This window comes from Mesoplodon mirus, assembly GCF_964341445.2.
Source record: "Mesoplodon mirus genome assembly, chromosome: 18".
Lineage (NCBI taxonomy): Eukaryota > Metazoa > Chordata > Mammalia > Artiodactyla > Ziphiidae > Mesoplodon > Mesoplodon mirus.
Window position 1 is genome coordinate 44,355,242 of NC_138994.1, and position 26,094 is coordinate 44,381,335.

Consider the following 26,094-nt stretch of genomic DNA (forward strand, 5'->3'; position numbering starts at 1 on the left):
GGCCTTCCGGGGAGCGGGCCGGGCGGAAGGAGGGGCCGCGGCGTGGACCGCGCCGCCCGACCATGGCGCCTGCGGCCGGGCGCGGGGCGCCGGGCCTGTGGCGCGCCTGCAACTGGCTCATGGGCGCCTTCTTCGCGCTGGCGGCCTTCGTGCAGGTCAGCGCCCCGGGCCGGGCGGCGGGCGGCGGGACCCCGGGCTCCGAGCTCCGCCCCAGGCTCCGTGCGGTGTAGGCCGAGCGGCCGGCGGGGTCGCAGGAGCCGGCCCTGTACGGGGAGGGCTGGAGTCAGGGTTGGTGATCCGGGAACCCGCACTCCGGCTCCAGCTGAGACAGGTGTGATCATATGGTCGCGTTTGCTCACATGCTGGAAGGAACTGGTTCGGCGCGTGTCCCTTTGCAGGGACCTGAGTAGAAGCGGCCCTGGCACCTTTCTAAAAAGACAGCCTGGGGGCGAGACTGAGCTCACGGCTTAGGAGAGGAAGCAGAGCAAAACCCTTTGCAGCTAATTATCCTTCCAAGCCTGCTTTGGGGCCCCTTTGTGATAGCTTTCCTCATTCCTTGAGACTGGAGGGCCCTTAAGATACCCATTCTGGGCTTGGCTCGCCCTTTGCGGACCCCCTGTGCCCTTCTTTACAAATAGGTAGGTGTGACTGTGTGTTCAAACCAGGTGCTGGGTTCAGCCAATAGCCCCTTCCCCGTCACCATCGGCTACACTATGTCTTACTCCTCCTTGTATCCTCGGTCCCTACTGCAGCATTTAGAAAATGACTAAAATAAATAAAGAGCAGACCAAATGCTGGAATGGAACATGACAGCATGTCGCTAATGCTGACGTTTTGGCATTCCAGGTAAATGATCCAGATGCAGAAGTGTGGATGGTGAGTAGGAGTTGCCTTCCCACACCTGAAAGAATTGTGGGACTGCGTGAAACACGCAGGTTTATCTATTTGCCCTCCTCCCTGCTTCGTCTACTTAAAAACTCAGAAATCAAATCCTTAGTAAGTGCTTTTTCCTAAAATATTAGGAGGAGAAGGATCAGATTGAGAAGTCAGAATTTTCCAGAGATAGAGGTGCCTTTCAGCAGTATTCCCTTTGAATAAAATGGGCCAACTGAGGACACTTTTCTGAAGACACAGAATAGACCTCTCAGGGTTAACTGAACCAATCCTCATGAATTTCTACCCAGAAACTCCAACAAACATTTGACGAGAAAATGGCAGGCTTAAGGTATGTGGTTCTGCTAATTCAGTGAGCTACATTCATAAAAAGTAATTAAAGCCCATAAAACCTACAGTATACATTGAACCAATGCTCTGGTTGAACCATTTAGAGGAGGGGGGAGTTCATTCCACACATTTTTGGAAATATCTAAATTTCGGTTCTTTCAATACAGATATACAATACTGTACAATATCACTGATGAGATGATTTTAGGCTTTGGAATAATGTTGACTGTGTATAGAGTAACAACAAGTGAAAGCATTTGGAATTATTATATATATAATGTAATATATATTATATATATATATGGTTATAAATATAACCACATTCTGATATTCTTACTATCCAGATTCACATGCCCCTGCCTCTTCCTCAGCACTATGATCCATATCCTTAGTTCCAAGTGTTATTTCTCCTGCAGTTCCAAATATCCAGCTTAATGCTGAATTTCCAAACGACTGCTACATCTGTCCACCTGTACGTCACAGTGGCTCCTCAGATACACACAAGGTCTTACCCAGCATCTTTCCCTCCAATGCCCACTCTTCCTTCTGAATCACCATTTCTGTTATCAGCAGTCATTCTGAGTCATCCTTGCTCAAAACCTCAGCCATCTCTAACATCTCTGTTTCTTACCACTGTCTTTGAGATCCCCTCAGAAAACAACAAAGCAATTCAACAAAAAACAATGTAGGTCTAATTGCTTATCTGTACGGTATCTGCACATTTTACCCTTCACCTCATGCTTGGATGATGTAATATGAATAATAATAAACACCAGGCCCCCAAAGACATCCTCCCTCACCCCCAGTTTAGCCCTCCATTCCTCCCACATGGACCCTTATGGGTCCTTCCTAGCTCTTCGAGCTGCCTCTAGTATCTTCCATTCCTATAATACTCCCCATATATTGCTTCCTGCTTCAAAAACTTTTGTCATTTCCCAAGATGTCTAAGTTGAAACTCCCAACTTGGCATTCCAGGCCCACCACAATACGGCCCTAACCCACCTTCTCAACTTGGTCTGGGAAGCCCAGTCCACTTCTTGCCTTGCCCTGAGAATTCCTGTATGTCAGACTCTACTCAGGCTTCCAGGTCTATCTCAAATGCTATCTCACCTGCAAAATCTCTCTGCCTCTTCCCCATAAGTTCCAACCATCCTTCCTTTGAACCTTTACTGTACCACTAACTCATTCTGCTTTGCATTAGAGTTGGCTCTGTATATGCCAGCTTCCAGGGGTCAGAGGCCAGTTCCCTCTTCTTGGTGGTCCTTAGGCAACCTAGCATAGAACCTTTCTATGGCAGTTCTTCCCATATTGATTCTTGAGTGAATGAAACAATGAAAGCACAGATGAATCAATTATACGTTACTGGGCGATGGGGGCTTGTACTGTACCTGACTGATTTCCATGTTCCCTACCACATCTTGCTTATGGAGGATACTTGTATCAGGATGCATACAGGAGCAAATAATAGAAAATATGACTAGCATCAGGTTATAAAAATACAGACCATCTCACAAGAAGTCTAGAGGCAGGTGCTTAATGGTCAACAGTGTCATCAAGGACCTGGGCTTTCTGTCTTGCTTCTCTGCCAATCCTCAATGGGTAGGTGATATATCCTCTCATGTTTACAGAATGGCTGCTGCAGCTCCAAACATCTCATGCCCAGACAAGAGCATCCCAAGTAGGAAGTAAAAGGCAGGAGGCAAAACCAATTTTCCTCCTGTGCTTTTCTCCCTTTCATCAGGGAGGAAATGTTTCCCAAGGAGCCTCTAACATGGCTTATGGTCTGGGATCCATTCTGCTTGGTGAGCACTCATACATATTGATTGTTAAGTGCTCTGAGAATCAGCCTTGCCCCCAGGAGACTTTTCCTTCCATTTCATTGCTGGAACGTGATCACCCCTCGCTGCTAAGGAGGGAGAAAACAAACTGGCTTTTTCAGTTTGTATAATGGCAGGGGACAGGGGAGAGCAGTGTTAGGAATGACTGTCGTGGGACTCAGTGACTATGTGTTCAATTAAACTAAATATAGTAAATAAATGTTATGATACCCTTTAGTTTAAAAAAATCCACCAACAAAAAGATGAAAGACCATTGTAAGTGAGTTCTACTGAGTTCATTATTGTTTATAGTGTGCACTGTTTTTGACTTGTGTATTAAAAACAATTATTTTCAGTCTCTCTGCCTGTAAAAAAAAATCCTTATCTCATTCAAGACAGAGAAAAGCATTTAAATAAGGATTAACATGGCACAGCTACCATGGGAAACCATTACTTAGTTTAAAGGTTTGTTTTGTTCATGTCTTTAAAACACACTGAAATAAGATTTCAGACCCCTTAATCTATTAATCACAGATACCTGATACATTTGAATGCACATCTAAAAATCTCTGCCAAACATTTCTTATGGAGAGCACAATTAAATACTGCATGATGTGTATGTGTTTAACTTCTGTCTGTCTGTCTCTGTTTCTCTCTCCCTCAGTAGCTAAGTCATGTAGTTCTTCACTAGGGGGAAACTAACACCTTACTGCTCTAAAAGTGGCCCTTGGAACAACAGCCCCAGTGTCCCCTGGGTGCTTGTTAGAAAAGCAGAATCTAGGGCCCTACCCCAGACCTCTGGAATCAGATCTGCATTTTAGTAAGATCTCCAGGTAATTCATATGCACACTAAAGTTTGGTCTAAGCCTCGGCAGCGTGACTGTCCTTGCAAATGCCGATACTGGCTGATATTCTAGTCATCATTCGGGATGGAGTAGGAAGGATGAACATGGTCTGTAATCCAGATGCTTTCTCTCCCCAGAGTCAAGACAGACATGTTTTCATAGTGACAGCAAATCACTTAAAATGTTCAGCTCTGACAACTTCCTTATAAACTAAAGGTTTCTAACTAAGCATCACAGTTGATGTTAAGCAGCTACATTTCTGGGGAGGCCCCATGCTTCTTATAAACCTACCACCCCCTACTTGCCCTCTGCCCACACCACACAAGCAATAGGTTTTTCCAGAATCTGCCTCCTTGCCATGAATGAGGCTTGAAAATAGGGACCCTTCAGGGCCAGCCTTCCCAACTCCAAACCAACTTACAACAGTTTCCAAAATGAAGAGCCTGATCTTACTAGGCACATCTGATCCATACACTGTTAGTAAACTTTATGTGGTCTCACTCACAGAGATGGAATATGGGGCTGGATGGTCCATGGAGCTAGACCCAGCAGGGCCATGTGGCTAATTAGGGCTGCTCCTGCCCTGCTTTTCTAAGAGCATTTTTTGAAAAGTAGGGAAAGGCCATTTAGGCATGGATGTTGCTTGGGAGAGATTAGGAGGTCCCTGTGTCTTGAGACCAAAACCCTGCTCAGTGCTAGAGCTTGAAGATGAAGAAGTCTTTCCTGGAATAGCCTACAGTCTAGGAGGAAGGCAGACAGAATTACAACCTGACATGGTAAATGCCATAAGGCAGAGGTCACCACTTCCTCAGCTGCTACTGAAAGCTAGAGGTAAGGCACGGAGTGTGGTGGCCCCTGCTGTCATCTTTCTTTACTCCCTACACACCTCTCAACACCTCCTATACTGGGCATCCTTTTTTTTTTCTTCTTCTTCTTCTCTTTTTGGGCATCCTTTTTTTTTTTAATTTTTTTTTCTCCTTTTGGGTATCCTTCCTAACCCATATAATTTCCTCTTTTTCTGCTAACAGGTTGTGTATACAGTTCCTGCCGGTCTGACCCTGCTTGTTGGACTTAACCCTCTTGTCACAGGTATGAACCTTGGATTCTGAATGGAGATACAGCAAATCTGATTTCCTTTCAATGACGAGAGTCTATCTGCCAACCCCCAGGAGAAAACTGGAGCTCTCCGTGTCTTTCTTCTCCCTTCTGATCATAAGGGGAGGCGAATTCTAATCTAGATTGTCCTCACCCATCTTCAGGAAAACTTGATAAGGACGTGCCATACTAAGACAGTCTTTATCAATTTGGAACCCAGGATCTCATACTGAGGTGGTACAGTAGTTATGCCGTTTAGCCCCTGAGAGAGAAGGGCTTCAGTCACCGCGTTGATTTCTTAAGCCACCAAGCTAATGGAAGATGAGCAACAATCAAACTGCTAACCTTGTCTCCATACTTAGCGGTGATCCTTGTCTATTATGCATTTACTCTATACAATTCTTCTCCCAGGACCACTCCCATTAGTCATTTTCTGATTTTGAATTCATTCATCGCCTATGGATCTGAACTGCTCCTTTTGTAGAGAAACTGTCTATAATGTCTATAACACATCTTTAGATTTTTCACTGATACATGTTGCTCTCCCTAATCTCCTTATGTACCATCACAGTAACTCCAGCAGTTTCTTGCACACTTTTATATATGTTTCCTCCATCTAGGCTGTAAGCCCCTTGAAAGGATCATGTCTAACCCATCTTTGCCCAGGTCTAGCTTAAACATGGCCAGGAATATGGCAGGTACCTAATGTTTGTTGCATCAGTCAATGGCTCTAACGCAGAGGCTTTATCATGTATTTGTTTTGTAACCTGCTCCTTGGATTCCTTACATGTATATCCCAGGTGAGTATACACATAAAAAATTCACTTAAAATAGCGGTTTGTATTGCCCACAGGCCACCTACCTCAATTGGGGGCAAAACGTAGCTGCTTCACCTTTTATGGCCCTAAAAACTCAGTAAACCTTAGTTGGACAGTTTCATTCTATGAAACAGTGTCTTAGAGCAGAAAAAAAAGGGTTTTTTACATTGTTTACTAACATTCTCTTATTAATGGGGAATATTAGTCCGGCAGGTTGTCACTTTCTTTAAATCAGCTTCTACTAGTGGGGCTTGAAAATTCTCAGGGCCTTAGAATAAAGACTAATGATTCCCACCTGGGTGGGGAAAACTCCCATCCCCCAGATGCTCGGGCTCCTTGTACAAGGCCCCTAGATCTCTGTTTACATCTTCAAGGTGTATCAGTTAGGACTCCATTAGTTGCAAGCAAGGAAAAAACTCAACTCAAATGGCCTATAAGATGAAGGGAGATGTACTGAGATCCTTTACTGAAAAGGCTGGGATGGTGCTGGCTTTAGGCACTGGTGGCAGCTCAGAACTTAAATTTGTCTGCAGTCTTAGTTCCACATCTACTGCACTTCAGCCCTGGGTTCCACGTGGTAGCCCTGCCACACAAAGGTCACAGCTTCACCATGCTGGGTCCAATAGAATCTAGAAGCCACTTCCCTGATAGCTCCACAAAAGCTCAGAATGGAGTTGTTGGCCCTGATTCATTATCTGTTCATCTTGAGACAAATCACTGTCACTGAGAGAATGGAATACACTGATCGACCTTGCTAAGGTCCAGTTGTCTGGGACACATAAACCAGGAGGGTGGGAAGGGTGGATCCCCAGAAAAAATAAGGGTCGTCATCATAGGAAGGGGAGATGCTGGATAATCAAAATAATAAATGTCCACTTAAGTTTATAAATACTGTTTTAACCTTTTGATTTGAGGGCAAATCGAAACAAAAAACCCCCAGCCTTTTCTGAATGCTTTACTTGAAGGCAGATTATGGCAAAGCAATACAAAGAGATCATTTTTCTCTGGGATGTGATTCCACGATTAACAGCACCAGGATATCTGTTTTTAGGTAACTTTATTTGGAAGAGTGTCTCTGCAATACACATATTCTTCTGTATCGTGTGGGCTGTTGGCTTGGCATACAACCTCTTGCTTCATACAAAACAGAACATCTTACATGAGGAAGAAGGCAGGTGAGCAGTGATTTTTTACTCTTTGGAAGGGGTGGGGAAGAACTGAGAAATCTGTTCCTTTACGACACCTTATCTGTACATGATTATGATTTAATTCCCCCAACACCATAAGGAGCAGGGAAGATATAATCTCCTTTATAAGCTAAAGAAACTGATGAAATGATAGAGCCAGGATTCAAAGCCAGCACTGCCTACCAAACCTGTGATCACTACTACATGTTGCATTATATTATCGTCGGGCAGTTGGACCCTGACCCCCTTGTAACGAGCAAGGATCGCGTACAGTAACATTCAGTCCAGTCTAATGAGGTGAAAACTCCATCAGCGTTCGGATTCAGTCCTGGTTCAAGCCAGAATCTTATTTACAAGTGTGATCAGCCCCATCAGAGGTCAACCTCTGCCAGCCTTGCCCTTATATATCTCATGTCCTCTCCTCCTTTTGTCACCACCATTGGCTCTTGTTTTATCACCTCCTCCTTTGCTTCCTCCCATCCTTGACTCCCTGGTCTCACAAATAGCCCCCCTCCTTTCCTTTCTATCCCACTGGTAACATCTGCCAACACCAAAATTGAGAGACCTGTAGCCTAAGTCCCACTGGTGAAGTGCTGCTACATTATAGGCCCTAATCTTTGGAAAACTAGGTCAGGTTGGGTCAGTTGATGGGAATGCAGACCAAATGGTTTCAATCACCTCCACCAACCTGAAGCCCATGAGGCGCAGTGAAATCAAAGTGGGGGCTTCTGGTGGTATTTGGCCAAATACTATTATTTTCTATGCTATGTAAAAGATACAACCTTTTAACACATATTTCTAGAAGCGTATACCCACCCCTAAATCATTAGACTCACACTACAAGTCAGTCCACTCCACTAAGACGAGACCCAATCTCCTGCAATCTGTGCTTAAATCACTGATTTGAGCTGAAACTGCCTAACAGTGACCCCTCTAAAACAATGTGAAAAGAGTCCCTGATCAAATCTGGGATTGTCTTCTTGGTTGTGGTCTTCCTCCCCGTGACATGAAGTGAGTGATGTATATATGTTTTTGTTTGTTTTTTGTTGTTGTTTCTCTGTTCACCTATAAACTGGGGAATAGTCATGAAGTTCGTATCTGCCTCATAAGATGAAATTTATTTTCATATAGGGCTTTAAAAGGTCTGAAAAAAGTAATTTATAAGTCATGGTTAGACTTGAAAATATTTTGTAGATGCTATACATCTTGGAGGAAGTCATCAGATAACCAGCAGAATCAAGTGTCAGGGAGAAAATGACACTTCGCAGCCACTTCAAAATATGAAATCTATGCTATTTTATAGGGAGCTCTTTGGTCTGGTGATTATCACAGCATGGCTGAGCCTGTGCCACAGCTCATCAAAGTAAGTTTTCAACTCAACTGTTAAAATCAGATGCGTTTAAGGTTGGTCAGATCAAGTAGGTAAGTGAGAATATTGACACAACTGTAAACAGAAATCTTTTGAGAGAAATCTTTCCTTTTCACAAGGGAAGCTAACAAGAGTCGGTTCAGTGTTTCATGATCATTCATACTTTTATGAATACCACAGTTTCCTGTGTCACCACAGGTAGTTGCCAGTCTATTCTCCAGAGAGAAGGAAAGTGATCTCAAAAGGATGCTTGGATATTTAGGGAAAAGTGAATAGCAAACAAAATATAAAACTGTGGGTACATGTAAGTGAACATTAACTTTATAAAACAATAATAGAAAAATAAAAAATACATGACAACTGTAGCATATAAGTTGGAAGGGGATAAATGGAGCTAAAGTGTTCTAAGGTCCTTGAATTATCTGGGAAGGGTAAAAGTATCAATTTATATTAGATTTTGATAAGTCAAGGATTCATGTGGTAATCCTTAGGGTAACCACTGAAAGAAAAGGAGTACAGAAGGCAGGAAAGGAGAAGAGAAAAAGAACAGATGGGGAAAATAAGAAGCAGATGTTAAGACAGAGAATTAAACTCAAATATATGAGAAACTACATTAAATGTAATTGTTCCAAATATTCCAATAAAGATTTTCAAAATGGATAAAAGATTAAAAACTAAACACTGCTTACAAAAGAGAACACAAATATACACAAATATACACAGAAACAGAAACACTGAAAGTCAAATAGAAAAAACATACTATACAAACACCAACAAAACGGAAGCAAGTATAGATAGTTTAATTTTAAAAAGTAGATTTTTAGGTCAGCATTAGAAAAAAGGAGGACTTTTTGGCAATTACAAAAAATTCTGCTTTAATTTTTTATTTTGAAATATTCAAACACATTCAAAAGCAGAGAGACTAATATAATGAATCAGATGTACTCATCACCCAGCTCCAACAACTATCATTGTATATCCTATCTTGTATCATCTATCACTGTCCTGATTATTCTGAAATAAATCTCAAACATCATATTGTTTTATGTTTTATATATTTCAGTATGTATCTCTAAAAGATAAGCACTTAAAAAATAACCACTCTACCATCATCACACACAGAAAATAAAACAGTAATTCCTCAGTATTATGAGTTTTCCAGCCCATGTTTATATTTTCACAGTTGTATTATAAATGCTTGTTCCTCTGTGCTTCATATTTCCTATAAATTGGTGGTAAGATCTAGAAGCTTGGCCAGATTCTGGTCGTCGTCGTCTTCTCCTTCTTCTCCTTCTTCTTCTCATCATCATCATCACTAAGCAAGACCACTTCGTGGGTGGTGTTATGTACTTCCATCGTAATGTGCATAACACCTAGCTGTTTCTCTGTAATGTTAATATAAAATCTTTGGTGATCACTGCCTAAATCCACTAATTCATTTGAGTTGCAAAATGGTCATAACCTAATTATACCATTCCTTGATTATTATCTGGAAAACTTCCACTTATCAATTCTTGGACTATTCAGACACAGATCATAAGAGGAAAAGGAGTTGACTGTCTTAATTTACCAGTTTTCAGAATAATGAGTTTTTCTTCTCTGGGCACCTTCCAAAAGTGACCAATGAGTTTTGTTTATTTAATAATACCATTATAAAGTCATGGATTTCAACATATTTGATGTTTCTCAGTCCATGGCAGTTGCTTAAACTGTCTCATCTTTGACCAGGGGCACTTTTTCAGGTTGGCACCAGAACTCTGTTTGACACGACCCTAGTAAACGTTGATTGCTTCCTTGCTTTCTGGTATGACAAAATGTTCCAAGCTAAGATTGTACATTTTATGCCCCAGACCTGGAATCAACCATTTTTCCAAAAAGCCCTCATTATTTTCAGTAGGTAATAATGGTATTTAGAGGTCACATTCTGGGCACAAATGGTGCTCACTGCTACTGGGTTGAGTTGGGTTCTTTTAGTGGGCAGAACTAGGAAAATTCACATATATGTGCATAGGTATGTATATATGTGTATGTGTGTCATAAATATAGATGTATACATATGTATATGTGTATTACATATATAAAGATATATATATATATATTTTACATATATAGTTAAAGATAAAATCCCTTATGAATTCATATTGATCCTAGAATTCAAATTCAGGAACACAAGTTTTCATCTGACCTTATCAGCAATCTTAAATCTGTATTTACTTTTAATCATGTCAAAAAATCTCTAGTCTCAGTGACCTCAACATAACTCATCTGACTCATCCCACAATACAAACACAATCTCAGAATAACAATATAATTACTGAAAATAGGTATTTTGTGTTGCTGTTTCTAGGGAACATCTAAGGGATGTACATTCAAATTACTTGGAATAGTAACTGTACTAATCCCACCAAGTGAATAGACAGTTAAGTTCATTTATTTCATTTTACTTTCAATTTCTAAGGATACTTTATTAAACATATAGTAATTTTGTTTTATAATTATATAAAACATCTACGTGGTTCCAAAGTCAAATCTACAAGACAAAGTACATTTAAAGAACTCTTACTTCTCTATCCCCCAACCCTATGTCCTCCCTTTCTCTATAGGTGAAACTTTTTTCAACTTTATGGTTTATCCTTCCATGGTTATTTTTTTTTTTTTTTTTTTTTTTTTGCGGTACGCGGGCCTCTCACTGTTGTGGCCTCTCCCGTTGTGGAGCACAGGCTCCAGACGCACAGGCTCAGCGGCCATGGCTCACGGGCCCAGCCGCTCCGCAGCATGTGGGATCTTCCCGGACCGGGGCATGAACCCATGTCCCCTGCATCGGCAGGCGGACTCTCAACCACTGTGCCACCAGGGAAGCCCCCTTCCATGGTTTCTTTTTTTTTTTTTTTTTTTTTTCTTTTTTTCTTTTTTTCTTTTTGCGGTATGCGGGCCTCTCACTGTTGTGGCCTCTCCCGTTGCGGAGCACAGGCTCCGGATGCGCAGGCCCAGCGGCCATGGCTCACGGGCCCAGCCGCTCCGCGGCATATGGGATCCTCCCAGACCGGGGCACGAACCCGCATCCCCTGCATCGGCAGGCGGACTCTCAACCACTGCGCCACCAGGGAGGCCCCCATGGTTTCTTAATGGAGCAAATTATGTACATTCATTGGTATTCCTGCTTGTCTTAGATAAGTGGTAGCATATTATACACAATTGTATTCTTGATTTCCCCTTACTACATCCTGGAGATCATCCTGTGGTATATAAAGACTTTCCTTATTCTGCTGATAGGTCCACAGTATATTCATCCAGTCCTCTACTGTTCAGGTTGTATCCAATCTTTTGCGATTCAAAATAGTACCAAGAAACTGTATTGTCAAATTTTTAAAGTTTTACTAATTGGATAGTTGAGAAATGGGTAGTTTTCATTTGTATTTCTTTTATTAGGAGCAAAGGTAAGCACATTTTCATATGATTAAGAGCCATTTGCATTTTTTCTATAAATATTGGTTCATCTCTGAGAGTATAGGTTTAACCAATTTCTAAGGTTGTTGGTCTTCTCTACTTTTAGAAGCTCTTTACATACTAGGGCTATTAACCCTCTGTCTGTGGTATAAGCTGAAAAATTTATTTTGCAGTTTCTTGTTGTCCTTTTACTTTGCTTATGCAAAGTACACTTTGCCATGAAAACAAATTTTTTTTTTAATGTGACCAAATTTATCGGTCCATTCCCTTATTGCTTCTGGATCTGGAGTCATAGTTAGGAAAACTTTCCTTCCTCTCAGGTTGTAAGTAACTTACCTAAGTTTTCTTCTAATACATGTATGGTTTCATTTTTAAATTTAAATCTTTGACCGATTTAGAGTTTATCCTAGTGTAACAGCAAAAAGAACAGATCCAATATTATCTTCTTCCTTTTTGGCTCTCTGGTGATCTCAACACCACTTATTAAAAAGCATACATAACTAATAACATAGCCTCAAAATAGATAAAATAAAAATGGACGGAACGAAAAAGAAAAACTAAAAAATTTACAATCATTTTGGGAGACTTTAATACACTTCTTTCAGTTACTAACAGAACAAGAAGATTTTAAAAATCAATAAAGATATAGAAATTTTGAGCTACACGATAAGAAACTTGACCTAAAGGACATATATAGAATACCAGCACCAAGAATGGCAGAATTCACATTTTGTTTTCAAGTAAACGTTGAATATTTGCAAAAAGACTTTATGTTGAGCCATGAAATAAGTTCCAACAAATTTCAAAGAACTGAAATCTTATGGAGTATGTTCTTTGACCACAGTGCAATTAAGCTATAAATCATTAACAAAAATAACAGACAACCACTGTATGTTTGGAAATTAGGAAATATATTTCCAAATAACATTTGGAACACACCACAATGAAAATTAGAAAATATTTTGAACTGAATGATAAGGAGATGACTACATATTAAAATTTGTGGGATGTGGCTAAAAAGCATGCTTAGAGGGAAATTTATACCATTAAATACATATATTAAAACAAAACAAAAACTAGGCAGGCTGAAAGTCAGTGAGCTAAGCTTCGAAGAAGGTAGGATCTCTCCAGTTCAAGAAGTTAGTAAAAGAACAGTAAATTAAGCCCAAAGAAACAAGAAGATAAATATAAAAGCAGAAATCTATGAAATGAAAAAATCAACATTAAAAAATAAAGGAGTAAGAGGGCCAAATATTCATCCTCTGAAATGATTAAAAACACTGATAAACCCTGGCAAGACTAAAAAGGGGAAAATAATTAGAGTGAGAGCAAGGAAAGGAAGGCACAAAAATAACTAATCTCAGGGATGAAAAAGAGAAAGATATTACCCATATAACAGATACTGCAAAAATCATTAAGAGGATATTATGAACAACTTTTTCCCAATAAATTTGAAAATGTAGATGAAATGGACAAATTCCTTGAAAGATACAATTTACCAGAACTGACACAAGAAGAAATACTCAGAACGGTCTCATAACTATTAAAGAAATTGAGTATATAATATGAACTTTTCCTAAAAGATATCTCTAGACCAAATGGCATTAACTGCAGAATTCTACCTAACATTTAAGGAAGGAATAATGCCAACCTTCAACAAACTCTTCCAGAGAACAGAAAAAGAAGAAACATTTTCCAGTTTATTTTATGAGGGCAGAAAAATCTGGACACCAAAAGTTGACAAGAACATTACCCACCCCCCAACCAAAAAAAAAGAAAAAAGAAATTACACAGTAGTCTCACTCATGACCACAGATGGAAAAACCCTAAACAAAAAATTAGCAAAAAATAAAAAACAAAAACATTAGCAAATCAAGTCCTGCAATTCATGACCCAACCACCAAGTTGTGTTTATTCTAGGAATACAGTTAGTTTAACATTTGAAAACCAACCAGTGTTTTTCACCACATTAACAGAATGAAAGAAGAAAATAAACTATCTTCTCAGTCTATACAAAAAGAGCATTTGATAAAATTCAACATCCATTCATGATAAAAGCTCATAAAAATTGATTTAGAAAGGAACTTACCCTGTTAAAGGGTATCTATACCACAGCATGATACTTAATGGTGAGCAGCTGAAAACTTTTCCTCTGAGATCAGGAATGAGAAGTAGCTACTGTTGCCACTTCTACTCAACACTGTTCTATCTCTTGTCCTAGCCAGTACAGTAAGGCGAGAAAAAGAAAAGCCCCCAAGGATTGGAAAGGCAAAATTAAATTTTCCTTATTCACAGATGACAAAATCACATATGTAGAAAATTTCTAAATATCTAAAAAGATGGCTGGATACTAGGTCAATATACTAAAATCAACTGTATTTTTATCAGCAAGTAACAGAAAATGATAAAAACAAAAAGTTACCATCTATAGCATCAAAAAATCAACTCCCCAGGAATAAATCTAGCAGAGATATGCAAAATCTCTGCATACAAAACTATAAAAACTATAAAACATTATGGGAGAAATTAAAGACCTCATTAAAATAAAGAACACCTAAATAATTATCCTATGGCAGTATAAGATAAACCCATACTGGCAAAATAAATGAATGAAACAAAACAGAATCTAGAAACAGATACATATATACATATATGTATATATATATATATACATACATGTATATATGTATGTATATGGCCTTTACTTAGGACAATGATGGCACTCCAGGGTAGCAAAGGAAGGCAATCTTTTCAATAAATAGTGCTGGAGCAATTGAATATCCATATGGAAAAAAGTGAAACAACCCCTACACCTTAAAACTTTCATAAAAATCAATTCTAGGTGGATTATAGATCTAACGTGAAAAGCAAAAACAATAAAACTTTTATAGAAGATAATTTAGTATCCTTAAGACCTTGGGGAAGAAAAGTTTTCTTAAACAGGACACAAAAATCATAACGTAAAGATCCATTTTAACAATGCTTTATCAATGACCTTCAACTGAGGTCACTGAAACGCAGAATTATATTTCTTATATAATTCTTATATGAAATATAAGAATTATATTTCAATTTAAAAAATTAAAAAGACCGTACAAAAATGTAATGATGTGTTTTACTAAAATCAATCTTCATATTCGTTACCAAAGCAATTCATAATTTGTACTGGATTTTTATTTATAATAATTTTTGTGTGTCTTTATAGGAATCCAGTTGGTGGAAGAATTCAGTTGGCTATTGCTATCATAGTTGCTCTTTTCCCATTTATCTCATGGGTCTATGTATATATAAACAAGGAGATGCGGTCCTCCTGGCCAACTCACTGCAAGACAGTAATTTAAATGAAGAATCCTGTTCTTAAAATGAGAGTTTTCAATTTTTTGTAAACATGATTGTAACATGCCAGTTTCCTAGGAATTTATTTCAGGTAATTTGAGTTAATACTAGAGATGGGTTTTTTTAAAAATCCTAAGTTAGGCTGCCTACAACACAGGACTGGAAGGGACTAGTAAGAGAAGGAGTCTGACATTCTGTTGTGTCACAGTGTAGTAGAAAAGGCAAAACAAAAGTTAAGAAATATGAATTCTAACTCAGCTACGTCACTATCCATATGACTTGGGCAAATGTATAAACCTCCCGTGGATAATTCTTTATCTATAAAATAGGGTTACTTCCAGACCTCCTACTTATTTATATAGTTGCAAGGTTTATAAGCAAGGTAATATGAGAGCATTCAAAATATAAAGAGCTGACAAAGGGCTGCACCTGATAACACAGAGGGAAGTAGGGTTTGGATAATGATAGAAAGAGTTCAAGAGAGGGCTGTACCCCTGAATTAACCTCAGTATACTGAACTGGTACAGTGCCGTGAACTAAATGAGGACTCCAGATGAACCAAGTGAACAGGCATGTCTTGGAAAGAAAGTTAGCTAGAGTAAAGGAATGTGGGACCAAAAAGAAGGAGAGAGAGAATATTAAATACATTTTAAAAGAAAAATAAGACCAAAATCTATACACATATTTTTAATGTCAGAAGTAGCCCTGTAGAGAAGACCATTTCAGAGCTGTACAGTCTGGTGGCCACTAGCTGCATGTTGTATTGAGCGCTTGAAATGTACACTGAAGAAGTTTGAATTTTTTCATTTTTATTTAAAAACATCAATTCAGTTATGAGAAAACTTATAAGTGTGTTTGGAACACTTGTTTTAAGTATGCTTGGAACAACTTGGATATGTGAATCTACTTCTTCAACTGCAAATTTTATATCTAAATACGGAACAAGTATTTCCAATGAAAACGTAGTGTCCAAATGGACGGATTATAAGTATAAAATATACACTAGATTTTACAGACTTAGTATAAAAAAGAATGTAAAATATTTTTATATTGATTACATGTTAAAATAATATGTTAGATGTATTGGGGTAAATAAAATACATAATTAAAATTAATTTTATCTATTTCTATTTACTTTTTAAAATGCGACTGCTAAAATATTTCAAATTACTTATGTGGCTCACATTATATTTCTGTTGGTCAGTGCTGTCTTAGAGCATCTGGATGGCAACTCTTTTACATATGCTAGCATCAAACTCCATAGTGGAGACAGTTTCATGAGATTTAGGAAATATTTGACTCAAAAAGTATTAGTAGAGTGAAAATGAGTCTGGTAGTTTGCCTATTTTTATAGCCTTTAATATGATATTAAGTATTCTATAAATATTTGTTAAAGGAGATAGGCATGTTTTTTGTTTTACATAATGGCCACTGGATAGTTAGAAATTATCAAGATTTAGAGGGTAAAGGAAAAAAAATCTAGTTGATATTAAAGCAATTAAAGTAAAATTTATTTTAAGGGTCAGTGAAATACAAATAAAGGATTTCAGTTTTCTGGTATATTTATGGTTTTTATACCTCCGTTAGTATAACTATTAGTCAGACATGAAGAAACAGATTTATTTCCAAATTCTATATAGGACCTACCCATTCTCCAAGTAATGCCTGATTCTGTGCTTAAAAGACTGTAATGTTTCAATTTTTTTAAAAAGTAATGTCCAAAATACACTTTCATCATATTTGCATCTCCCATATAACACTATGAATTTTGTGAATATACACAGTTCCTTTCGTATCTCCAGAAGCACGTAAAAGGCAGTAACTTGGTAAAGTACTGCCTTTTGAAGAGTATTACTGAAATTGCTTTTCAACTCTATTTTTCAATTGAATTTAAGTATTATTAGTAAGTTTAATAGTTCTATTGTCAAAATCTCTGTCTTCCCACCCTCACAATCTTTTTTCTCCCCATTGTCATTCTCCTATATCAGCCTCTCATTATCCACTGCCTGGAATTGACACAAATTTCCTCACACATCCCCCAGCTCAGACACCGGAGGGTTCCTCACTGCCTGACAAGTTTAGTTCTAAGTCTGGCTCGTCACTCAGGGCTCTTCACCGTGTAGCCCTAGCTTGTCCTTTCCCACTTTACCGCCTGCCATCTCCCAGCGCCGTTTGGTGAAGCCTCACAGCATTATTTGCAGTTCCTGAACTCGGCGTATCCTATGACGCTGCGCTCTTCTGTCTACATGAGATGCACCCGCACACCTATTTAAACCATTTTTCTTCAAGTCATCCCTATTCCCTTCAAACAAAATTAAATCCCTCCTCCATGTTGCCACTGTCCTTTCTTCATACATTTGTATGCAGGGTTGTTTCTCTCTCTCACTTGTGGAAAGTCAGTGAAGGCAGGGAGCGCGTTATAGTCACATCAGTAGGCTGAATAATGACCCTCAAAGGTATCCAGGTCCTAATCCCCAGAACCTTTGAATGTTACCTTACATCACAAAATAGACTGCCCAGATGTGATTAAGGATCTTGAGATGGGAAGATTATCCTGGATTATCTGGGTGGGCCCTCAATGTAACTACAATATAAGAGGGAGGCACAGGGATATTTGACTACAGATGGAAGGGGAGAAAGGCACTATGACAACAAAGCAGCAAGAGACTGGAAAAAGCTGCATTGCTAGCTTTGCAGATGGAGGAAGGGGCCATAAGCCAAGACATGCAAGAGATGCAGCTCTAGAAGCTGGAAAAGGCAAGGAAACCGATTCTGCCTCCGAGAGAGCATGGCCCTGATAACACCTTGATCTCAGCCCAGTGAAGACGATCTCAGACTTATGACCTACAGAACTGTAAGAGAACAAATATATGTTGTTTAAGCCACCAAGTTTGTGGTAATTTGTTACAGCAGCCAGCGGAAACTGATACGCCTCTGTAGCCCCACAATGCTTCGGTACTCAGCAGACACACTTACATTGACTAGTACTGGTTTTTTGTCTTCCTGTTTTTCAGGCCCTGAATCAAACTTTTGCAACACTTGAACAGTCCCCATTTGCCACTGAGTAAGTGTTTCTGCAAATAAGTCTTAGAATATATGACAGCTCAGTTAAACATGCCCCATTTGTCTATAAAGGGAGTCAAGGGTAAATTCATTTACCTGCAACAGTCTCCTATAGCACCACCTGGGGGCCCAAACAGACATGCTGGCAGGCACACAGCTGCACTGGCACTTGGTCCTGCTTTGGCTGAACTCACAAGAGGTTCACAAGGGAGACCACACATTCACCTGTGTGAATGGGGGTGCTATTCGTTCACCTGTGAAGTAACTGGTGATGTTTTTGGCTTACGAAACAGGAGTATAAACCTATAAAAGTACAAATATGATGGGTACTCTGAGCAAAAAATGTCTAAAGCTCATTCACACAACTGGGTAAATGGAAAAAGTTTACCTGAGCTTTTTTTTTTTTTTATGAATTTTAACTTACATAGCTAATACAGTGAATGAATACATTCTCCTTGTAAAAAGTAAAAAAAACTCAGGTAAGGCTAAAAAGAGTCTGTTTGGAGGACTGTATCCCCCCCACCTCAGCCTCCTCCCTGGTTTATTCATGCTACTTTCTTTCATTCATTCCCTTTCCAATTTTCAACACGGGATATATTATCCAAAAATGACATTTCAGAATATCTTATGAGCTATTTGTTATGCAAACAGAATACTAAACAATGAGATTCAGGATGTGGGGAGAGGAAGGCGGAACAAAACCACAAAGCCAAGTCAGTCTCTTTCTATAAAAGGAAACAAATAAAATCACACTAAAAATGGAAAGCTTTTTCCTTCTTCTAATTCATAATTCTGTCTGGAACTCTGCCCCTCCCTTTCAGCACCATTTTGTCAGGATAGACATGAACTGTGCCAAAGGCCTGGCTGTCTGGAGCCGTTTCAATAACCCCTTCTATGTTGACGTGGTGCACACCAAAAGGATCCTCAGAGTAGCCACCATCATGAGTGTGACCGGCGAAGAAACACACCACACACTTGTGAGACCAAATGACTGCCAGGGCGTCTCTGTAATTCCAGGCCAGGCACACACTGTCAGAGGCCTCGGGATAAATGGGAAGATGGCCTGTTAGTTAAAGAGAAGAAGAGTTATGAGCCAATTAAGAAATACCTCTTTCACCTAAAAAAGGCTAAAAACTAGTACTCAGGATAAAGAAAATGTGTATTGCTACTCATATGGACCGAGACCAGAGAGAATCCACATACATGAAAAACTAGATAATCTAGAGCCACGTTTCTGGAGCATAAAGAAGGGCGAGACAGTTTGCATCCAAGGGGAGAGAGGCTGCTGTATACGCGGAAACCCTGAGATCTATGGCCTACAAAGTCTTAAGATGCACAAACACCACCACGGGAGACTGAGGGCATCCCGGGCAGGGCGGTCCGTAAAGGCAGCCAGAGATCAGGCAGATGCTGAACTGGAATCCAGTCTCACTGATTTCCCTAAGAGTATGAGTGTTATACACACAGAAAGAGCTACTCCCAACTAAAAGAACAGTTTAGGGATGGGCCAATGGATTATATATATATGTCATTTATATAAACACTCAATGTTTTATAAAGAACTGACTTATGCTATTTGAAATACCTCCATGAGATCAAGGTGGCCATAGCCATTTTACAGATGAGAAAACTAAGTTAAAGCAGGGAACATTCATACTAGCTTCCACCGGAGATACAGCCAAGAGAATTTCAAATTCTTGATCTCAAGGCACCTACGAGGCCACATCAACATCAGGCCACAGTTTCACTCCAACGTACAGGTACAACAGCTCACTGGTCTTTGATTCTTCTCATTAAATCACTTTCCTTTTTTCCCTATTACTGTTTATTTTTATCCTGAAATTTTATTCTGAAAATTTTATTCTGCTTAATATGTTAGTTTATAATACAAGTAAAAAAAGGGGAGGTAACAGAGCATGTGCACATGCGCACGCACACACACACACACACACACACACAAAACCACTCTTCAAGCTGTGATAAGGGATGAGAGTCCCAGGAGGCTGTGAGACTTTGTAGACCCAGATGCCATGCTGGACTCATTGGACACAATTAGTCGCTCCCTTCTCTTTGAAATACTTGGCTTCCAGAACACTGCTGTCCCCCTAGTTTTCTCCCAACCTCAACGGCTTCTGATCCTCACTCTGCTGCTTCCTCACTTCCCTAGTGTCCTGTCAGGAGTGCCCAAATGCTTGGTCCTCAGGCTTCACTACTCTGTCTATACCTAATGGCTTGGTGATCTCTTAGTAATTTACAGTTTTAAATACTATCTGTATTCTTTCAACTTCCACGTTTATATATCTGGCCCAAACTTCTATTCTGCATTTCTGACTCATATGTCCCTACTGCTTACTCAACATCTCTCCTGATGTCTAACAGGCATCTGCAACTTAATATTTTCAAACCTGAACTCCTGAACTCTTCACCCAAAACCCCTCCTACTGCAGTGTTCCATATCTCAGCTAATAGCAATTCTATCCTTCTATGGCCTTCAATTCTATTCTATGGCCAAAACTTGAGCAGGCCAAATACTTCTGAGAAGCCAAAATGAAAGTGAAGAAGCAAACAGAAACAAAAGAAAATGTCTATTAGCCATTTTAAACTTTGCTAAAGAAAACCCGAGGCACTCAGTTGTTCATCCAGTGTCTGAGCTTAGAGCAAAATGGAAGAAATGTACGAGATGCTAACGCAGACAGGTGCACTGACGGAAGTGCAAAGAAATGGGAAGAATACGGTACGGAGGGAGAAGACAACGAAAGGGGCCTCCAGTCTCAGGAGCTCTATGACTTGACCTACATAGTTTAATCTCTTTGGTTCAGTTTCCTTATCTTTAAAATTAAAAGGTTTGACTATATGATCTCGAGGTCCCTTTTAGCTCCAGTATTCTCTACAACAACAGGTACATTTTGGCAGTGAAAACTAAAAAGCAGAGACAAGAAGTATGCCATTTTGGAAACCACTTATTATAGAGCCAAACAGTGTCACATCATGCTTATAACCCCTGAGGGCACCTTATAATTTTCTAAGCCTTGAATGACATTTGATATTCTAGAAATACCCCTACTCCATCTCATATCTTTACCACATCAGTGAAAGATAAATAAGTAAAAACTGATTAATAGAAATATAATGGTTTTCTTTTGGCCACACCGAGAGGCTTGCGGGATCTTATTTCTCCCACCAGGGATCGAACCCGGGCCTCGGCAGTGAAAGCACCAAGTCCTAATCACTGGACTGCCAGGGAATTCCCTGAAATATAATTTTATATTACCAACTATCTGAGTAGCCTGTCATTTTCAAAGGGATTTCATGTTCATAAGTTCATTTGGTACAATACTGAGAAACTGCAGTTTGCACATTCACCATCTGTCCAGAGTCACACAGGTCATAGAAACAAGAGCCAGAATGGCATGCCGTCCCTGTGACCCTCAGTACTGTCTTCTCATCCATCAGGCCACATCGATTTTAACTGAGAGAACTCATCTCAGCCCCCAAACCAAGTACACCAGCCATATTGCAAATCCAGATTCGGTTCTTCGTGTGTGTGTGTGTGTGTGCGTGCATGCACACACGCTCACGTACAGACATCTATTTTAAGCACCTCCAGGTTCCTGTAACCTCTAATGGCAGTATGTCTGTGAAAAGTAATTCTAAACGAAAACAACACATTTTATTTCCTTGCAATCATATGGTGGACACAGTTACAGACCTGCCAGATGAGCCTCTCACACTCGTCCCGTGACACCAGCTTTGCTTTCACCTCATCAGCAGAGGTCACTGTACTCACAGGTAGGTCTCCTGAGGCTGGGATTTGGTCTGGGGCCTGGATGGAGTTTTTCACTTATATATATTACTACACAAATTGAACCCATTTGGGGAAATACTACTTTTTTTTTTTTTTTTTTGCGGTACGCAGGCCTCTCACTGTTGTGGCCTCTCCCATTGCGGAGCACAGGCTCCAGACGCACAGGTTCAGCGTCCATGGCTCACGGGCCCAGCCGCTCCGCGGCATGTGGGATCTTCCCAGACCGGGGCACAAACCCATGTCCCCTGCATCGGCAGGCGGACTCAACCACTGCGCCACCAGGGAAGCCCGGAAATACTACTTTTAAACTTAAAGGGCCAACTCACAGGCTCTAATATACGGCAAGATGTTTTATTTTACAATTCTTTCCTGACTCAAGCTTAAATGTTAATTTTACATTCAGATTGTTTCTCAGTAAAAAATTTTTAACTAAGCTTTCATTTTATAAAAATATCACACTATTAAATATTGTTCGTATGTTTTAAAACCTAACTAGATCCATTCTCTAAAATGCTAGTGTAATCAAATCATTTAAATACTTACTCACAATCACCACCTTTTCTTGGTTTCTGTCAGAGAATGTAAGAACTTCATTCAGCCAGTTCAGCTGTTCTTGGCTGAATCCTCCATTAAACTGGACAAACTGGGGCTCAGCAAGTCCTGAAACAAATTTAGTAATTTAGACCCATCAAATGTCGATTTTCCCTCATTTGGGCATTCACACTTAGCTAACATGGGGACACTTGTACTTTTCTTTAGGAACATTTGGCAGCAATGGACTTAAAATAGGAAACCGTAACAATTTAGAGCAATGTGAATCACACTGTATCTTACTCCTAATCTCAATTCTCCTCTGCTTACTTCCCCAGCTTCCCGTTGCACTGAATATACCACAGACTGTCTTCTGTGTCCACTGAGCCACTGTACACTCACCTCTCAGCCCACGGGCCCTTCTGTGCGCTTCAGTAACGGTGCCCAACGCTGCTTTGTGCGCAGGCACTGGCGTGTGTCTTGAGTGCTCCGCCCTGCCCGCTATTCCCAAGGACGACTCCTTCCTGTCACTTAGCTGAAATGCTTTTCCCTTAGAGAGGCTATTTCTGGCCACCTGACTAAAATGGTACCCCTAGTCCTTTTCTATAATATTGTACTTTATTTTCTTGGTGGCACTGATCACTTATTTCTGTTGCATTTATTATCTGTCCCGTCCACTCTCTTCTTGTTTCCTCCACTCCATCCATTAAAAAGTGGGACTGTCAGTATCGCCTACATCTCTGAATAGCTGCCCTAGAAAAAGTACCCGGCCAGAACATCAGGCACTCAGATATGTTAAATAAATGAATCTTGAACCAAATGCCACCAATCCATGTGCCATGAGGCATGTGAGAAATCCTGACCCTGAACAACAGGACAATATACTTTTACCTTAATCGTCCATCTTCCTGCTGAATAAAAGGTAGCTGAAGAATTTAAAGACAATGTATTAGATTCTCAGCTCAAAGGAATAATTCACCTTGAGGACTATTCAATTCCGTATTTGGATTGTGCTCCCTCAGTATCTTCAGACACTGCTGGTATTTTGGAGAAGACTGATCCACGCCCAAGACACTCATGTCATAAGCATCGAGTAAAATGAACCGGAATTTAGGGAATGGTACAAAATGATAAGCATAATAATTCTCTGAAGGCACAGTCTCAGGATGATGGGCAATCTGGTCCTCCAGAAACTTTGTGTTAAGTTTGGAGTTTGTTAAATAGTCTCTGCTAAAGTTATAGAATTCATGATTTCCCCACGTGTGATGAACTGGGACTTTCAGCCTTTGGAATGTGTTCATGATGAGTTCCAGTGACTTTTCTGATGCTTGATACTGCGCATTATATCCATCGATGATGTCTCCAAGCTGAAGTACACAACTGGGTGGGCTGCTTTCTTTATTCCAGTGCTCGATAGCACCCTGTAAGTGAAGAAGACTGTGTCTGTAGTATCTCCGTCTGCTTCCTTGGAAATTATAGCCATCTTCCAAATCAGCATATTGAATATCTGCTATAACTCCAAAGGAGAAAAGAAGTTCTGAACTCTCACTGAGGCGTCCAGGTTCGGGCTTAGCATCCATAATCTCCAAATAGTTTTCTAAATTAAGTAAGGAAAGTGAAAAAGATAAAGTTATAAACATCTAATTTTCTAACTGGACTGAAGAAAATGGTAAAATGAATATTAAACTTAATAGTCAATCCACTAGGTAGCTTGGTACAGAGAAAAGTGCATGGGCTTTAGAGTCTGATGGTCTTAGGTCCAAATTACCAAGTCCTCAAAATGCTTCAGTTTTCTCATCTGTAAAATAGATGATAACCGCTATTCTGCAGAAGAACAGCAATTTACAAAAGGGTATTATCCTATTCATGAACAGGCATTCTAGTTCTAGTAAAGTCAAATTCAAATCTGGTATAATTTGTAATTTTTAATAAATATACACTAGTTTTAAACAAACACACACACACACACACACACACCCCTTCTTCCACAAACACCAAAATAATTCTATCAAAAGCTCAAGATTTTTTTTGGGGGGGGGAGTTGGATATTACATTCACTCATTGTACTTTATACATTAGTTCCCACTAGGAGTATATTATGTTAGGCTAGATCTTTTCTCTTTGTTGATGGGTAGGTCACTTCAAATAATTTTCTCATATTTTATATACGCAATAACAGAGAGAGGAAAAAAAGATGAGAGGATTAATTTGAACAAAAAAATCCGGCACAAAAGCTATGACGTTGATATGACTATGTTCACTTCTGCGAGTAGGGATTCCTGGTTCTTCAAAAGTTGGATTCAAATTTGTACCAGCTTTTTAAAACCTGAATACACATTCCCCTCCTCTCTAAACAAAACAGGAAATACGTATTCTTGTTTTCTTATACATGATCTCTGCCCTGCCTCAGTGGACCACAAGTGCTAGGGATTTAGACTTGAAAAAGCTATTACTTTATTAGATTGTTTACAATCTAAATTTATAATCATTTGTAATCTCTTAAAAGTGCCAAGAACACTCAGGATTAAAATAAAAATCAAAGGCTAGGACCCTAAATGATCAACTATGCTTGTTATAAAAACTACAGTAATAAATTGTGTTGTGGTGTCTAGGTTATTAAAGCCTAGTTGTTTCTAAAAATTCATTTATAGTTTCTAAAATTACTTTCAGACTCCTGGTCTCCAGTCATTTGCTGAATATTCCTACTGAGTTCTTTTTAACCTTCTACAGACATGTGAAATCCTGTCAGAGTGCTCCTGTGAGGTGGAGGTGACAACTCCACAATCAGAAATAAGGGCCAGATTTCTATTGGACACTTTTGAGAATTAAGGGTCTCTTTTTGGTCTAAAACTGTTTGTCACTAATGACACACTTTCTATGTGATCTACCCAATTATGAGCTAAATTCCTTCCTAAATCTGGTTGGGTAGAATGAGCCCCAAAACAGGTAAAACAAAACCAGAAAAAGTGATGGAAACCCTGAAAACTTCCTTGGTGTTCTTATACTTTTTTTTGTTGTTGTTGTTGTTCATTTCTTCCTGCAGTCCCATCTGAAAACCCCACTAAATACCAACTCAGTTAATATGTACGAGGGATAGTATAGATGAGATCATATGATTTGAAAGGTGAGATACAATTAAAATAAATACAAAACTCATTTAAGCTGAAAACCCCTAGTCTTTTAAGGCTTCACATATTTGGGATTCCAAGTATAGATTCATAAGAGAATCAAACCAGAAGATAATTTAGCAAGTGTTATCACTGGAACGTTATGACCAGAGTTTGAGAGAAAATGGTTTCTGGGAATGCTTTTATCTCCTGCTAAACAAGCTTGTTTGTTTTGACCTTTAAACTCAGCGCCTTTAGGGTAACAATATGTACTGTACATCTCCTAGAGGGTATTTGGTCCCAATTAATTTGATCTTGTCCAGCAAACACCTGTCACTGCCGACCCAGCATTCACTTCCTGTTCTGGTCACAGCATCCCCAATGTCTGTTTAGGCACCTACCCACTCTCACTCTCAGTCTGTGTGGTTTAACCTCAACCTCCTGGCGGGG

At 39.5% G+C, this 26,094-nt stretch overlaps 2 protein-coding genes across 8 annotated transcripts in view; one reads left to right on the forward strand and one right to left on the reverse strand.

Moving 5' to 3' along the window:
* TMEM220 (transmembrane protein 220) lies at window positions 1-23,605 on the forward strand. Of its 6 annotated transcripts, XR_014292018.1 has the most exons (7): window positions 3-155; window positions 847-876; window positions 4,915-4,975; window positions 6,851-6,974; window positions 18,153-18,202; window positions 21,903-21,990; window positions 22,876-23,605. XR_014292018.1 is itself a non-coding variant. In XM_082605559.1 (6 exons), the coding sequence occupies exons 1-6, from the start codon at window positions 63-65 to the stop codon at window positions 15,141-15,143; spliced, it is 504 nt and encodes a 167-aa protein (XP_082461685.1). In that variant the 5' UTR covers window positions 9-62; the 3' UTR covers window positions 15,144-17,670. The 6 variants fall into 6 exon arrangements, 5 of the variants coding, with proteins under 5 accessions (XP_082461688.1, XP_082461686.1, XP_082461687.1 ...); XM_082605559.1 differs by lacking the exons at window positions 18,153-18,202; window positions 21,903-21,990; window positions 22,876-23,605 and adding exons at window positions 8,290-8,349; window positions 15,008-17,670 and having other exon boundaries at window positions 9-155; XM_082605560.1 differs by lacking the exons at window positions 847-876; window positions 18,153-18,202; window positions 21,903-21,990; window positions 22,876-23,605 and adding exons at window positions 8,290-8,349; window positions 15,008-17,670 and having other exon boundaries at window positions 2-155.
* Window positions 1-25,143, reverse strand: part of ADPRM (ADP-ribose/CDP-alcohol diphosphatase, manganese dependent) — a 321,096-nt gene extending 295,953 nt beyond the window's left edge. The window contains exons 1-3 of one of the 2 annotated variants that reach the window (XM_082605553.1): window positions 23,517-25,143; window positions 22,550-22,666; window positions 18,353-19,264 (exon numbers count right to left, since the gene is read on the reverse strand). In XM_082605553.1, the coding sequence (XP_082461679.1) occupies window positions 18,981-19,264; window positions 22,550-22,666; window positions 23,517-24,177 (1,062 nt within the window). In that variant the 5' untranslated portion in view covers window positions 24,178-25,143 and the 3' untranslated portion in view covers window positions 18,353-18,980. Of the gene's footprint in view, window positions 1-18,352; window positions 19,265-22,549; window positions 22,667-23,516 lie in introns of those variants that run through there. The other variant, XM_082605554.1, reaches the window with a different exon arrangement.
* Window positions 25,144-26,094: the final 951 nt, after the last annotated feature.

Bases quoted from the DNA above. Each gene is read 5' to 3' on its own strand.
- TMEM220 (XM_082605559.1), top strand. From the start codon at position 63: ATGGCGCCTGCGGCCGGGCGCGGGGCGCCGGGCCTGTGGCGCGCCTGC. The intron at 877-4,914 runs GTGAGTAGGAGT...TTCTGCTAACAG, and splicing joins CAGATGCAGAAGTGTGGATG to GTTGTGTATACAGTTCCTGC. The intron at 6,975-8,289 runs GTGAGCAGTGAT...GCTATTTTATAG, and splicing joins TTACATGAGGAAGAAGGCAG to GGAGCTCTTTGGTCTGGTGA.